The sequence below is a fragment of the Urocitellus parryii genome, chromosome 4 (assembly GCF_045843805.1).
Source record: "Urocitellus parryii isolate mUroPar1 chromosome 4, mUroPar1.hap1, whole genome shotgun sequence".
In the NCBI taxonomy this organism is placed as follows: Eukaryota; Metazoa; Chordata; class Mammalia; order Rodentia; family Sciuridae; genus Urocitellus; species Urocitellus parryii.
The window spans coordinates 149,665,917-149,682,144 of record NC_135534.1 but is presented as its reverse complement, the minus strand read 5'-3'; the positions used below and the strand labels follow the sequence as shown (position 1 = coordinate 149,682,144).

General features: G+C 38.5%; 1 protein-coding gene across 2 annotated transcripts in view; it reads right to left on the bottom strand.

Moving 5' to 3' along the window:
* Uhrf2 (ubiquitin like with PHD and ring finger domains 2) overlaps positions 1-5,311 on the bottom strand; it is a 78,829-nt gene extending 73,518 nt beyond the window's left edge. Inside the window, exon 1 of one of the 2 annotated variants that reach the window (XM_026391472.2) lies at positions 4,815-5,311. In XM_026391472.2, the coding sequence (XP_026247257.1) occupies positions 4,815-4,967 (153 nt within the window). In that variant the 5' untranslated portion in view covers positions 4,968-5,311. Of the gene's footprint in view, positions 1-2,755; positions 2,796-4,814 lie in introns of those variants that run through there. The other variant, XM_077797029.1, reaches the window with a different exon arrangement.
* Positions 5,312-16,228: the final 10,917 nt, after the last annotated feature.

Sequence of the window (16,228 nt, the reverse complement as noted above, 5' to 3'; positions counted from 1 at the left end):
CTTCAATTCTAACCTCCTGAACTCAGAGAAAATTTTTGTGATTTTAGAACAACTAGGTTTTAGTTTGTTATAGTAGCCCTAGGAAACTGTCTCCATTTTATTTCTTTATAAAATTCAATTGGCTATTTCACTGTGGTACAATGAATCAAGAAAAACTAAATTCCTTGAAGATCAGATCATTTCCCCCAGAAATATGACCAATCTGAACAGTGTTCTTTCTCCCTTCTTTAATATATATTTATCACCATTCACAACACAATTCTGGCAATATTTGAGAAGTTAACTGAAAAGAACAAGTCTGTAACAGACTTATAAACTTACTAATATACTAGATGAGTGATTTTAATTCCTATAGTCCAAGAACACACAAGTATTCATATTGTTAAATAGAACAAAAGAACAATAATTTCATAATTCCCCAGTGAAGGAATTAAATTAGGTCCTATCTCACAGGTTAGTTAATGTGCTTAACCTAGAGTTGAGGCTATAGCTCAGTGGGAAGAGTACTCACATAGCATGAGCAAGGCCCAGGAATTGATCCTCAGCAATATACATACACAATGTAAACTCAGCCTTAATAAGCCTAAGTAGTAACCAGATAAGCCCTTATAGGGGTAGGAATTTAATATTGCTTACTTTATTAAAAACAAATAACTCTCTAGTCCTGAACTAATGTGGGGAAGGGGTGGGGGACTCAAGAAGCAGAAACTGGGCATTGATACCTTCATTTTTATATTCTCCAATAATCAAAAATAAGAACATCCTAATTTTCAAAGAGCTGAAAAAGCACAACTTTGACTATATATGCAAACTGATAAACATTGCCATTTAAAAAAAATAAGTGTTTAAAGTTAAAAATAAAATGTAACAGCACAAAATAAGCAAATTAACTGGTAGGGCAGCAGTTAAAGTGGTAAAATAATTAGAAATTGAAAATGTTTCCATAAACATTTTTTCCATTAGAGGCACAAGAGTCAGAGGGACCTGGGGACATTCCTACACTCAAAGTCTCTGGCAATTTTCTACCAAATGATTGTCAAAAGTAAATATAGATTGCTTCAAGTGGTTCCCTTTCTCAACTTGGTTTGACAGAAAAAGGATGTCTGAAGTCAGTGAAACACTAAACACATCAAAGCTGAAGTCCTATAATAAATGTTATCACCTTTCTTCATGCTTGCTGTGACAAACTTTTTCTTCAGATCATCCATTTGGGAAAAATTCTAGTCTTCCCCAAACAAGTCACTACTATCCACAGCACAGAAAGTTTCATACAGCTTTATTCTGCAAATTTCACACATATGAAGAGCTGAAGTGTTGAAATAATTTAAATATCAGAGTTCTTCGGTATTAAGGAAAGTACACAGTTATTTCTGTCACTCAAATTATGCTGAGTGGGGAGAAAGGGATGTCATCTAGAAATTACAAACACCAATAGTTTCAGGGAAGTAACTATAATCCATGAATGAATGAGTCAAAGAAGTTATTCTTTGAAAACTGTTATACTAGAATTTAAGGTGCAAGATTTTCAATTCTGACCAGGCAAAAATAGTTAGGACTTTATTTAGTCAGACTGCACTCTTGGATTTCTACTGGGTTTAAAGAAGAAGTTTCAGGAAACAAAGAACTATAACAATGATGCAAGGGAAAACTAGGAAGAAAAAAAAAATGACTGGCAGTGACCACAGAGGGAGAGGGGAAAAAATCATTCACAAGGAACATGAGTAGAAGGAATAACTTCCATGTTGATATTTTAAATCAGGACTCTTTAAAAGAATATGTGCACATATATACACATATACATATATATGCACATATATATACACACACATATTCTTTTAAATAGGCAAAATCTTTACTTTTTCTCCATGTGAAAAAGTATGAAGGCAAAAAGCAAATACTCAGTTTTTCTTCAGCTATCCTTCATGCCTCATATCTACAATCCACTTAAGGCTACCCAGATAGTGACAAGGCAAGAAAACAAGGGGAGGAAGTCTTTACAAAATAGTAAACACTCTAGATTCTAGAAAGATTTAGAGGTATAGAAATCACTTTAAATTCTACATTTTTTTAAAAAGATGCACTCCCCACAGTTCCTCAACCCCAACCTCCCAGATTTAAAAAAAAAAAAAAAGTCCAAATGAGGATACCCTATTCAGCCAGAATTTACAGCCCTGTTAATTGTATGCTTTTCCAATTTAACTGCATATAAATCACCATGTTAAACTATGTATTCAGCTTCAGTAGACCTGGTCTGACATACCTGTGCCAAGCTAATGCTGCTTGATCCTGAGAACATAGTAAGTATACTCTCAATAGTAAGAAACTAGTAGAAGACTATCCTCTCAAAATTCATCTTCAAACCCTGGTATTCATCAGAATCTCCCCTGGTGCCTTGGGTGCATTTATTTCAAACCTCAGAACTGGAGTCAAATTGTGGTCTATCAATCCTACTATGCATTTGCAAATCTGAAGTGAGCTAAGCATCTGTAATAATATCTGTAAGTAAGTCTGATACACACCAAAGAGTAAAAGCAGCAGACATAATAGGATGGGGGAACTTAACATGTATAAACTGTAAACATATTTATTTATTTACTTACTTATAGGTAGGGTCTCCCTATATTACCCAGGCTAGTCTCCAACTCTGGATTCAAGGGATCCTCCCAGTCTCCCAAGTAATTGGGACTACCATGCCCAGTTTATGTAAATTTTGTTTTTATTTATGACATTTTTCACTGTGTGGCTGTAAAAGCACCTTAAGAAAGGGATGCCTTTTTTTTCCTAATGTGCACAAGTCATTTTATAGGCTAGGAACACCTCCATGATACCAATCCAGTAGCTGCCTGCTATAGGCACAGTATGCTCTCCGTGGACTGCCATGGCTATTTGTCATTAATAAGGAAATGAACACAGCCAGCAGCAGTGTCTTCTTTTTCTCTCTCCAAGTCAATGAGCTGGCACCGAAAGTCTATTCCTCATCCCTATTGGTTTATCACTGGGCTGAAAAAAATCAAAGCAGTGAATTATCAACTGTCCTGGGAGAAGTACAAAGATTGTTATCCTCAACAGTTTTTCCCAGAATCTGGAACCAACATCCTGGTTTACTAGAAGTCTACTTTGTTGCCCTGAACTTAATTCAACCCCAATCCTTTCCTCAAGACAGGTAAGTACATTTTATCTTAGGATATCTGATAGACTTTTAAGGTTAATTAATTTCACTTCAGGGTGAAATTAATTCATCAGAATACATTCTCATCCTTTATTTCTCTCTCTGGCGCCAAAATTACCAAAATGCCCTAGGTAATAAGGCACCACTCTCCCTGGCTTGAAAATAAAATTAAGACTTGATTACATACTTTTTCATCTGTGACAAACAAGAAATGTTATCAATCTGCCACTTGAGGCACAGCAATACAAAGTTACATAGTAGTAAATACAGCAATGGTTATCTACTTCCAAAGAAAAGTTTACAACTAAATTCAACACCTGGTTTTTGGAAAAAAGAAAGAAAGAAAAAGAAAAAAAATCCGAACACTAAGGAATTAGTTTAAAACTGGCTACAGTCACAAATCAAAGGGCTATAACATTTTTTTAAATGGAAAGCCAAAAACCAAAACAAAACCAAAAAAACATCTTGGCTCCCTCTTTTCCAAGTAACAATAATTTGTTATTCTGAAATTTCTGAATGATCCTGGAAAGGTAAATCTATCAGAAAGAGAAAAATATTCCTTTCAAACTCTTTGCAGTTAGGAGGTTCTACCAAATTAAAGAGATGCACTGATTTTAAACCTCAGAATTGGAGTCAAACTGCAGTCTAACAACTTCAGAATGACAACTTTTTAGTGGATTAACAACAAGAAGACAAAAGAAAAATGCAATGGGTCTGGGAGTATGAGAATATACTTTGAGACTTGTGGGATAGAAAATATCTTAGACTGGCCAGATCACAGTCTATTTATAACGACTATCAGAGAAGTCCACAAACACACTCACCATCGAAAACACCTTCCACCTTCAGCTTTCAAGTTATTGCTAGCTGTGCGAAGGCTAGCTATGAATGAGGGAAATATTTGAAGGTGAGAAGAACAGCACTCTGGGGAAAAAAAACCCTGGCCCTATACTGGGCAGTGTTAAAATGAGTTACATCAATAGCTCAAGTCCAGGTCTCTAACCTCACCTAGGACAGATTCCAAGTCTAGGAGAGGCAGCCAGGGAGAAGAACCAAACATTCTGGAAGCCCTTCAGATCTTCAATGTGTGCAAACCTTCCACATTAGGTGAAAGGTTAATCTTCTTGAACCCGAGAGAGTAATGCCCAAGTTTCCATCTCCTATCTGGGAGCCAGGAGCGCGAAAGGGCCACAAAGCTATAAGCGCCGTTAGCTGGGTCAGCGCAGCTGGGAGCCTGGGGAGCTGGAGATGCCAGCTCACCCCTCCCGTGCTGTGGCATGGCCGCCAGAGCTCACTGCCCTCCCCATCCTCCAGGCACCCTGGCTCCATCCAGCGCGGTAAGGAAGGAACCCAGGGCCCTGTCACGCTCTGACTGCAGCCTCTACCCCCACTTAATAGGAAACAGCAAGATGTCCACACGCCTAGTGCTCTCACCTCTGAACCTGCTAGACGCACCTGTAGCCAGGGCTGGCAGGGACCTGCTGCAATCTTTATAACAGGCCGGGCCCGCACCCAGCGCCTCCCAAGGCTGCCCTCCCGAAGCAGAGCAGGGTGCAAGCCTTGCCAAGCCCTAGGGCCTACGCATCCAGAGGCGCCCGGCTGCTCCCTCCCAGAGCTTCCCAAGGGACAAGGTGAAGTGCCTCACCTGCTTGCCCCGGTAGAAGAGACGCTGGCACTCGGGCCGCACGTCGAACAGCGCCCAAACCCGCTCACGTAACTCCTCGATCGTGGCTTTGCGAGAAACGTCCTCAATGGTACGCGTTTGGGAACCATCGATGGTACGAACCTGGATCCACATCTCAGTACCGGGAGAGGGGGTCCCCTTTGTCTCCCCCGGTGCTTAGGACGCTGTGCCCCGCCGCCTCCCCAGCGCCTCGGGTTCTCAGCAGCTGGTAGGCGAGCGTGCCCACAGGCGAAAACGACCTACCGGACTTGGGCCCGACAGGCGGAGGCACCTCCCAGACCCCGTGCCCGCCCAGGCCAGCGGAGGAGAGAAAACCGGAACCAGCCCGAGGTGCTATACCACAGCCTCCTCCTCACAAATAGGAAGAAACCATGTCTCGGCCGAGTGTTTACTTATAGAGCTGTAGCTCCCACATGGAGGTCACGGCGCCAACCCGAATCTCGCGAGATCCATGCGGGGCTCCGCCTTAAAAAGGAAGCGGAGAGGGAGATGGTTATAGACCTCAGGGTTGGGGGGGCTGTGGAGGGGGAAACGCGAGAGGGCGGGTCTCAGGGGCGGGGCTGCCGAAAGCCGTTATTTGCCCACAGCTTTTACCGGGACCCTGGGCACGCCTCCTATCAGATCTCAGCAGGTCTTGGCGCTGCTCTTGGCAGTTTTACCCTTTTAGGACCTAGTTTCTGGCCGAGATGCGGGGGAGACTCCTCAGGCCTAGCGGATATACCTCTCTAGTCTCAAAAACACATCAAAAAATACAAGAAATGCACTTTTATATTCATGGAATGTGGGACACAACCTAAATTCTGAGAAGCCTTGAGGGACTGGTGGACTGGGAAAGGCCCCAGGACTCTTCTGGAACACGGCCCCACCTGTTCAGACTGTTGCCTTAGCTTGGAAACCGCTTCCTGGGGTATCTCGCTGCTGAGCCCAGGTGCTGGGCCCTAGCCCCAAAGACCAGGGTCCCTACTGGGACCACGTCCTGGGCTCCCACCCCAGCCTCAGATCGTGGAAGGCGTGGCGCCGAGGCCCCCAGCTAACTGCTGGCTAGAAGTGGAATTTCAGTTTGCCGACCAACGGGGACCTTCGTGTTAGGGTTGTCTTTGGCGTAAGGGATTGTGGGTTTGCGGAAAACAGTTTTGAATAATGCAGAACTACAAGCCTCCGAAGAAGAAAGAACTTCAAAGAGCCTACTTGAAATAAATTCTCGAAATTCGCTCAGCGCAACACTACCTAAAAAGGAGCCCATTTGAAATGAAAATATAACTTCATAAGAAGGGAGAAAGCATCTGAAAGAAACAAAACAAATAACTTGTACCTTATATTTGCCTAAATTGGCAACTTGAATATTCAGACCAGTGCTAACTAATTCCATAGAGTAGCATTTTTAAATTACCGACTAAAACAATTATAAGTACAGACAAGGTCAGTATTATTTTATAAAAGAAAAATATGGGAGCTGAAGTTGTGGCTCAGGGGATAGAGCGCTCGCCCAGCACATGTGAGGCACTGGGTTCAATCCTCAGCCCGACATAAAAATACATAACAAAAATAAAGGTATTGTGTTCATCTACAACTAAAAAAGAAGGGGAAAAAAAAAGGCCCTACTCAAAAGGACAGAAAAATAATGGAATATACGTACATATTTCAGGTCTCTGCCCTTGCTGAAAATTTCGCATTCATTTAGACTCTAAATAAAATTCACCTGTCTCCCAATAGTGCTAGAGCAAATATTAAGTGTTCACAACATATGCAAATGAAATGGTAGGTATACCTAAAGCACACCTCTGATCTGCCAGATGAAGGGAGAACTAGTTGCTATTATAAGATTATGTTATGCTTTTGTGGAGTTATGTAGTTTTTGTTGTTGTTCCCTGCTCACAATTTACAGTCTAGTTAGGATTTAGCAAAAATTAAAACACTCAGGATGATTTAATACTAAACAGTTTGATGTTAATGAAAACCTCGATTAGAGATGTCAAAGCCGGGACTAAAATGATCTGGAAGACAGGTGTAAAACATAGCCTGAGTTAGATGGACTATTGTAGGCTAAAGCAGCATTTAACTGTTGGGTTCTCGGAATGGATAATCAGAATTGTAATCCCAATTTAGCTCTCTACTTAAGACGTGAATCTTGGGACATTTTACTTGCTCCAGTTTCCTCCATGTAAATAAGTACTTATACACTAATGAATGTAAAATACTTTGCTCAGTGCCTATCGCTTAGTACACAATAAATTACTTTAGTGCTATTGTTATGGAAAGGATTTAGATAAACAAAGAGTGCCCAAAGAGGAAAGTATGCATTTTCGGATCAGCAGAGATTGCATATCAAAGAAAGGTTGACTAAATAGGGAAGAGCAGGGTGTGAAGATTAGCATTCACAACAGTAGTCCCCGCCTGTCCCCACGGGTATGGGGAGGAGACTAAGGGTACTTTGATGTGATGAAGTACTTGGAAAGACAGTAGGATGATCTAGGGAGAGAAGCAGGAGAGAGATACTGGTCTGATTTTCTCAAAAGAGACAATTGTGCCAATTTTGGCAAAATTTGTGGAGTGGATAGGAGAGGAAAGGGTGTATTCCAGAGTATTCTAGAAAATTGAGCTTCCAGAATGTGAGAAAAATCTTTTCCATCTGCACCTCAGACCATTAATCTCCAGGATATATAAAGAACTAAAAAACCTTAACATCAAAAAAACAAACTACCCAATCAACAAATGGGCAAAGGAACTAAACAGACACTTCACAGAGGAAGAAATATGATCATCAACAAATATATGAAAAAAGGTTCATCATCTCTTGCAGTTAGAGAAATGCAAATCAAAACTACTTTAAAATTTAATCTCACTCCAGTAAGAATGGTGATAATTAACAAGAACACAACAATAAATGTTATCGAGATGTGGGGGGGAAAAGGTACACTCATACATTGCTGGTGGGACTGAAAATTGGTACAACCACTGTGGAAAGCAGTTTGGAGATTCCTCAGAAAACTTGGACTGGAACAACCATTTGACCCAATTATTGCACTCCTCTAGTGACATGGCCACATCAAGTTTATAGCAGCTCAATTCAGAATAGCTAAAGTATGGAACCAACCTCAGTGCCCTTCAACAGAAGAATGGATAAAGAAAATGTGGTATATATACACAATGGAATATTTCTCAGCCATAAGGAAAAATGAAATTATGGCATTTTCCTATAAATGGATGGAACTGGAGATTATCATGCTAAGTGAAATAAGCCAACCTCCCAAAACTAAAGGCTGAATGTTCTGATAGTGGATGCTGACTCACAATAGGTGTGTGTGAAGGAGTGAAGCTTCACTGGATTGGAAGGGTGAAGGAGAGGAGGAGAAAGGGGGGGATGGGAATAGGAAATAGAGTAGAATGAATCAGACATAACTTTTCTATGTTCATTTATGAATATACAACCGGTGCAACTCCCCACCATGTACAACCACAAATATGAGCATTTATACTCCATGTATGTATGATATGTCAAAATAATTCTACTTCATGTATAACTAAAAAGAACAAATTTTAAAAAAATCTTTGTCCATGGTAAAAAAAAAAAAAACACACAGTGATCAGACACCAAAAAAAAAAAAAAAAAGAAGAAAAGAAAAAGACATTTCAACTTTTAAGGCTCATGGAATATATGGATGTAAGGAAAGAGAAAATGGAATGTTGACAATTCTTAAATTTCTACTTGGAAGCCTTAACTGAATGGGTTAGATAAATGGTGTTCTTTTTTTTTTTTTTTTTTTTTTTTTTTTTTTTTAAATCTTTTTTTTATATTTATTTATTTATTTATTAGTTATTGGCAGACACAACATCCTTGTTTGTATGTGGTGCTGGAGGATCGAACCCGGGCCGCACGCATGCCAGGCGAGCGCGCTACCACTTGAGCCACATCCCCAGCCCCAAATGGTGTTCTTAACTAGAAGAGGGAGCAAGTTGGGGAAATGCAGCAAGTTCCATTTGAGCTGTATTGCATTTGAAATCCATCCAAAATATACTGAGATGAAGAAGTCTGACAGTTAAAAATACAAGTCCAAAATATTTTAAAAAGAGGGGCTAGTCAAGACTTCCTGTACTCAGTCCTATGAAGAACTTCATTCTTCTTAATGAAGTAGAATTTTACTAGAAAAGTAAAAACTTCAGCAAGTGGGGGTGGGGCAGGATTGGTGGTATTAACTGAAAAGAGCTCAAAGGAATCTTCTGGGTGATGGTAATATTTTGTATTTTGACCTTTACAGTGAAGTATATATGTAAACATTTGTTGAAGTATAAACATGATTCATTCACTTTATTAAGTTTTTATATATGCCTACAGTCACAATTACTGTAGTTTTTATATATGCCTATAGTCACAATTGGAGGTCTTTCTGGGCTGGGGATGTGGCTCAAGCGGTAGCGCGCTTGCGCTCGTCTGGCATGCGTGCGGCCCGGGTTCGATCCTCAGCACACATACAAACAAAGATGTTGTGTCCGCCAATAACTAAAAAAAAAAAAAAAAAAAAAAAAAATTAAAAAGAGGTCTTTCTTAGAAAAAGTGGGCTTTGTGTGTGGTTCTTGGAATTGAACCCAAGAGCACTATACCTCTGATTTACATACCGGGTCTTTGTATTTTGAGACAGGATCTTGGTAAATTTCCAGGCTCATCTCTAACTTAAGATCCTCCTGCTTCAGTTTCTAGAGTAGCTGGTATTACAGGGATGAGCCACCAGACCTGGCTGAAAAGTAAACTTTCATTTTCTGTCTATTGATGGTATAAATGAAAATATTAATGCTATACCTGGTCTCAGGGTTAATATGTAGAGAAATTCAAAAAGGAAGAACTTTCTGTTCTTTTTCAGGGAGTAATTAAGAAAGTCTGGTTAAGAATTTGATCTGGTCAAAGGTAAAGAAAAGCTAAATTTAAAATCAGTTTATGCAGTTAAGGATGCTGAAGGTTGGTTGGTCTAGTTTTAGAAAGGTATGGAAACTATATGCATGTACAAGCATGAGTATATGAAAGTACGCTCTTTTTTTTTTTCTTCTTCTTCTTTTTGGTACTAGGGATCGAACCCAGGGTGCTTAACCACTGAACTACACTCCAACCCCCTTTTTGTTTTAAGACAGGGTCTCGCTAAGTTGTTCATGCTGGCCTTGAACTGGTGATCCTCCTGCCTTAGTATCCCCAGACACTGGGATTACAGGCATGTGCCATCACATAGACTGTTAGGTGCTTTTGTATATGCACACACAGGAATGTGTATGCATGTGAGTGAATGTGTGTACTATGTGTGCATGTGTAACTATATTTTCAACTAGATCAACACAGGAGGTGGCACAGCTTTGCTCTAAATTAGCAAAGGTTTCATGAGAGGGTACATGCTTTGAATCCCAAAGTCTGGAACTATTCTGCCCGATAACAGTTTGCATATACTGTTATTTTAGACAACAATGAAGATTTGGGGAAATGCTCAGCTTCAAATGAATTGCCCCCAAGAAAATGTGGGCACAGAGCCCAGAGCCAGCATATCACTTGTGTTATGAGATAGGTTATTTCTTTTTTTTTTTTTTACTCTTTGTGTCACTTTATTTCTAAATATTATTTTTTTAAACTTATATATGACAGTGGAATGCAATACAATTCTTATTACACATATAGGGCACAATTTTTCATATCTCTGGTTGTATACAAAGTATATTCACACCAATTTGTGTCTTCATACATATACTTTGGATAATAATGTCCATCACATTATTATCCCCTCCCTTTCCCCTCCCACCCCTCTGCCCTATCTAGAGTTTGTCTATTCCTCTCAGACTCCTTCTCCCTACCCCACTATGAGTCAGTCACCTTATATCAGAGAAAACATTTGCCATTTGCTTTTTTGGGATTGGCTAACTTCAATTAGCATTAACTTCTCTAACTTCATCCATTTACCTGTAAATGCCATGATTTTATTCTCTTTTATTGCTGAGTAATATTCCATTGTGTATATATGCCACTCTTTTAAATCCATTCATCTATTGAAGGGCATCTAGTTTGGTTCCACAGTTTAGCTATTGTAAATTGTGCTACTATAAACATTGAAGTGGCCGTATTCCTGCAATATGCTTTTTTAAAATCCTTTGGGTATAGACTAAGGAAAGAAGGGATAGCTGGGTCAAATGGTGGTTCCATTCCCAATTTTCCAAGAAATCTCCATACTGCTTTCCATTTGGCTGCATCAATTTGCAGCACCGCCAACAGTTACGAGTGTGCCTTTCCCCCCACATCCTCACCAACACTATTCATAATAGCTGCCATTCTGATGGAGTGAGATGAAATCTTAGTTTTGATTTGCATTTCTCTAATTGCTAGTAATGATGAACTTTTTTTCATGTATTTGTTGATTGATTGTATATAATCTTCTGAGAAGTGTCTGTTCAGGTCCTTGGCCCATTTATTGATTGGGGTTTTTTGTTTTATTTTGTGTGTATGTGTTTAGCTTTTTGAGTTCTTTATACACCCTAGTGATTAGTGCTCTATCTGATGTGTGAGGAGTAAAGATTTGCTCCCAAGATGTAGGCTTTCTATTAACCTGATTGTTTCTTTTGCTGAGAAGCAGCTTTTTAGTATGAGTCCATTCAATTTATTGATTCTTGATTTTAATTCTTGCACCATAGGAGTCTTATTGAGGAAGTTGGGGCCTAATCCCTCGTGATGGAGATTAGGACCTACTTTTGCTTCTATTAACGGGTCTCTGGTTTTCTTTCTAAGTCCTCGATCCTTTTTGAGTTGAGTTTTGTGCATGGTGAGAGATGGGGGTTTAATTTTATTTTGTTGAATATGGATTTTCAGTTTTCCCAGCACCATTTGTTGAAGAGACTATCTTTTCTCCAATGCATGTTTTTGGCACCTTTTTCTAATATAAGATAATTTTAATTTTTCGGGTTAGTCTCTGTGTCCTGGATTCTGTACCATTGGTCTACCAGTCTGTTTTGGTGTCAATTTCATGCTGTTTTTGTTACTATTGCTACTATATTGCTACTATTACTATTGCTAATATTGCTACTATTTTGTTACTATAGTTTAAGGTCTGGGTATAGTGATGTCACCTGCTTCACTCTTCCTGCTAAGGATTGCTTTAGCTATTCTGTCTGGGTCTCTTATTTTTCCAGATGAATTTTATGACTGCTTTTTCTATGAGGGATATCATTGGGATTTTGATCAGAATTGCATTAAATCTATATAGTGCTTTTGGAAGTATGGTCATTTTGATAATATTAATTTTGCCTATCTAAGAGCAAGGTAGATCTTTCCATCTCCTAAGGTCTTCTTTGACTTCTTTCTTTAGGGTTCTGTAATTTTCATTATATAGATCTTTCACCTCTTTCATTAGGTTACTTGTAAAAAAAATTGGCAAGATGTGGAATCTCACTGTGCAGGATAAAGAAGGGATTCTCTGTGACAGTGAAATTTGAAGGAGGAAGGTGGGAGCAAGTCTACCAACTGTGGTGCTCACCCAAAGGGACCCACATAAAAGCTTATTTCTTTTCCTTTGGACCCATATCACCAAGTTGTATGCTTTTTCTTACATTGTAATTCACTATAGATTTTCTCCTATTTTTCAGAAAAGTACATCACTCAGTGACCAACTTGTTAGTTATGTTGTAGGATCAATGGGCAGGGCATTAAAAGATAAGGCAGCAAAAAGCAGAGTAGCCTTACCTATCTCACCTGGCCCCTGAAGCCAATGGAACTGGAACTACATGGCATGGAAAGGGAAGATGGTGATTCCAGAATTCACAAGTCACAAAGAGTGAAATAGACTAAATGTCATTGCAGAATGATGGTTAGGAGCTATGGGACCTAATTGTTGTAGCATGGGCAAATGGGAGGCTAACCCCTTGAAGTAAGCAGGGGTTATGAAGATGGGGCAGAGTGAGTTTGGCTTACAATGTTATTTAGCTTCTTTGACAATCTAAAGGGATATGAAAAGACAGGGAAAAATTAGATTTGATGGATTTTTTTCCTTCATGTATTGAACTGCAATGTGTTTTAAGCTTTTTTTTTCCTCCTTGAAGTATGAGTCTAACCCAGAGGCAATTTACCATTGAGTTACATCCCCAACCCTTTTCATTTTCTTAATTTCAGACAATTTCTCCTAAATTGCTGAGACTAGTCTCAAACTTGCCATCCTCCTGCCTCAGCCTTCTGAATACCTGGGATATGTTACCATGTCCAGCTCCATGTGCATAATTTTAAAAAGCCAAAATAAGGAGCCCAAATCTAATTTTATTCAACTCTTTGAGAAAATGAGGGTTTTTGTTTTTGTTATTGTTGTTGTTTTGCAGCACTGGGGACTGAATTCAGGGACATACTAACACTGAACTACACCCCCAGCCCTTTATTTTATTTATTTTTGCAGTGCTGGGAACCACACTCTGTGCCTTACCTATGCCAGGCAAGCACTCTACAACTGAACCACATTTGCAGCTTATTTATTTTTCATGGTGCTGGGGTTTGAATCCAGGGCTTCACATAAGAGCTTTACCACTGAGCCGCATCCCCACATGTTTTTTTGGATTTTTTTTTTCCTAACACAGTCTCACTAAATACAGCCTGTAACTTGTGATCCTTCTGCCTCAGCTTCCTGGGTCACTAGAATTTACAGGAGTACATTGAGGAAACAAACTGAAGCAAGTACACTTTTTAAAAAGAGAAGGTTATACCCAAAATGCACTCCTTAAGGGGATGAATTATTCTTAAACCAGTGAAAGAAAAATCATGGGTTAGAAAATGAATGTGATTTGGGATGCAGCTCAGTGATAGCACTTGCTAAACATTTGTGAAGTGCTGGATTTGATCCCTGGCACCACACACACACACACACACACACACACACACAAACACACACACACACAAACACACACACACACACAATATGATTGATGATTGAAGTTGGTGCATATCTTAAACAACTTTATCCAAAGTCAGCAAGTATGCTAAATGAATTTTAATTGTCCTAAAGGAAAAAAAAAAAACCAGAATGCAAGCAATTGAGTTGGGAGCATTTCCTTGTAAGAATTTACCTTCAATAACTTCAGCTAAGCAACTCATTATGATTATAAAACATTGCTAAAATATTTTCGTATATCTCATAGTTTGAAATGTAACCTGATAATTACATTGTTACATTGTTACAGAGTCCTGTTACAATCAGGACCCTGATTGTCTTCATTGAGGCAGAAAATCTAGTCATATTACTACTAGATATGGGTGCTATATAAAGGAAGAATGATTACACTGATGTCCTTGTATCTTTTCTGGGATCACTCCCAGTCCCTATATATTGATTAAGATGGCAACTCTGAATATGATTCAGTTCTAGAGCAGTCAGTTCAACCCAGCATAATCATTAAGACATCCAGACCCATGTAGTCATTCTATTTTCTATTATATATAGTAACAGTTATTACAGTTTTCACTTACTCTAGATTAAATGACAAGCAAAACTCCTGAAATGTTTCTATTTTCATTGGTAGGCATTTATCTATAGCTTAAAAATATTTTGTGGTTTAATCCTTCAGATATTAACAATTTGCTAGGGTCTCTACAACAAGATAAGACAAACCAGATGGCTTAAACAATAGAAATTAGTTTTCTTACAGTTCTGGAGGCTAGAAGTGCAAAAATCAATTTGTCTGTAGGTTTTACTTCTTTGGGAGCTCTCTCCTTGTCTTGCAGATGACCATCTTCTCCATGTCCTCACATGATCTTTTCTCCATGTATGTGCAGCCTTGATGTCACTCCCTCTTCTTATGAGTCAAGCGCTCTATCACTGAGCTACACCCCCAACCTTCTCCCTCTATTTATAAGTACAGCAATCATTTTGAATTAGAGCCTTACCTATGACTTCAATTAACCTTAATTACCTCATTAAAGTCCCTGCCTCCACAGGTACTTTCACACTAGGAATTAGATTTTAAATGTATGAATGTGCTTACGGAAGGCACAATTCAATCTATAAAGATTTCCAATGCCATTCTGGAATTGCTTGGTTTCATTCTTAAAGACTTTCTTCACTTTTGAAGACTCTCCTGAACCCCCTATTTTACTCCTTTATGTCCTATCCACAAACAGGAACCTAATTTTTGTCTATGTAGTAAACAGCTGGAAATTGGGATATTGATTTACCTAGGAACTTGAAATTCATTAACTACCTTCCTTTTAAGTTTACAACTTATTCCTAAGTGTGTGTGTGTGTGTGTGTGTGTGTGTGTGTGTGTGTGTGTATAGAAAAAAGAATTGCTGTGTGAGGACCTGGAACTATTTTAGGAATTTAAAATTTACTTCAGCCAGGTACATAGAACTTCAGATTGTTAAGAACTGAATTAATTGTAACCACATGTTGAATATTAAGCTTAGAAAATTCAATTAAGTCATCTAAAATGGGAATAAAACCCTGGCAAATGACAATAACAATAACTGAACAAAAAATGACACTGAGAAAGAATGGCATGATTTGATATTTTATACTTTACAAATTAAAAATAATCTAGATGATATTTTTTCAGAGTTCTTTTTCCTTTCAATAGTTATATTAAATCCTAAAACAGTAAAGAGTTTTTTCCTAAAGGTAGTTAATATTAAATGTTTTTCTTGAAAAAACAACCCAATAATTCAAATTAATAAATTCTAAAAATATGCATTGAGAAAAGAGCTTTGTATTTATAATTCAAAGAGAAGCTATATGTACTTTGGATCTTAAGACTATCTCTTCATTTAAGAAATAGGGGAAAGAGTATACTGAGAAATAATTTTGAAAGAAGATTGTTCTGATTTAGGTTTCCTATTTTTTAAATAAACATGATGTAGTTGCAGGAGAAGGGACTTGTGTGCTTGCTTGGCTTGTCTTCATATCTAGAGAGTTTGTGTCTGCTGGCAAGTTTTGGTGGGCTTGTTCTCAAAGAAATTCTCCATCTTTTAAAGTCCATACTTCTTCCATTAAGGTTTAAAATTGACATTATTGGGGCTGGGGGGTGTAACTCAGAGCACATGCCTAATATGGGCAAGAGGTCCTGGGTTTAATGTCCAGCACCACACACACACAAAAAGTTTAAAAGCAATATTATGATTACTTAAACGCATAAAAGACATTCTTGGTTTACTTTTGAAAGTTCTGACTAGGAAAATTTACTACCTGTTCCTTTCCCCCAGCAACTGTAACTACATATTTTTAAATATTTTCTTTTATTAGTTATACATGATAATAGAACCCATTTTGATAAAATTATATAAGCATAGGATATATATTATTTTAATTAGGACCCCATTCTTGAAGGTGGGCATAATGGTAGGGTTCACTTAGGTATTTTCATAGGTAGGAAAATTATGTTAG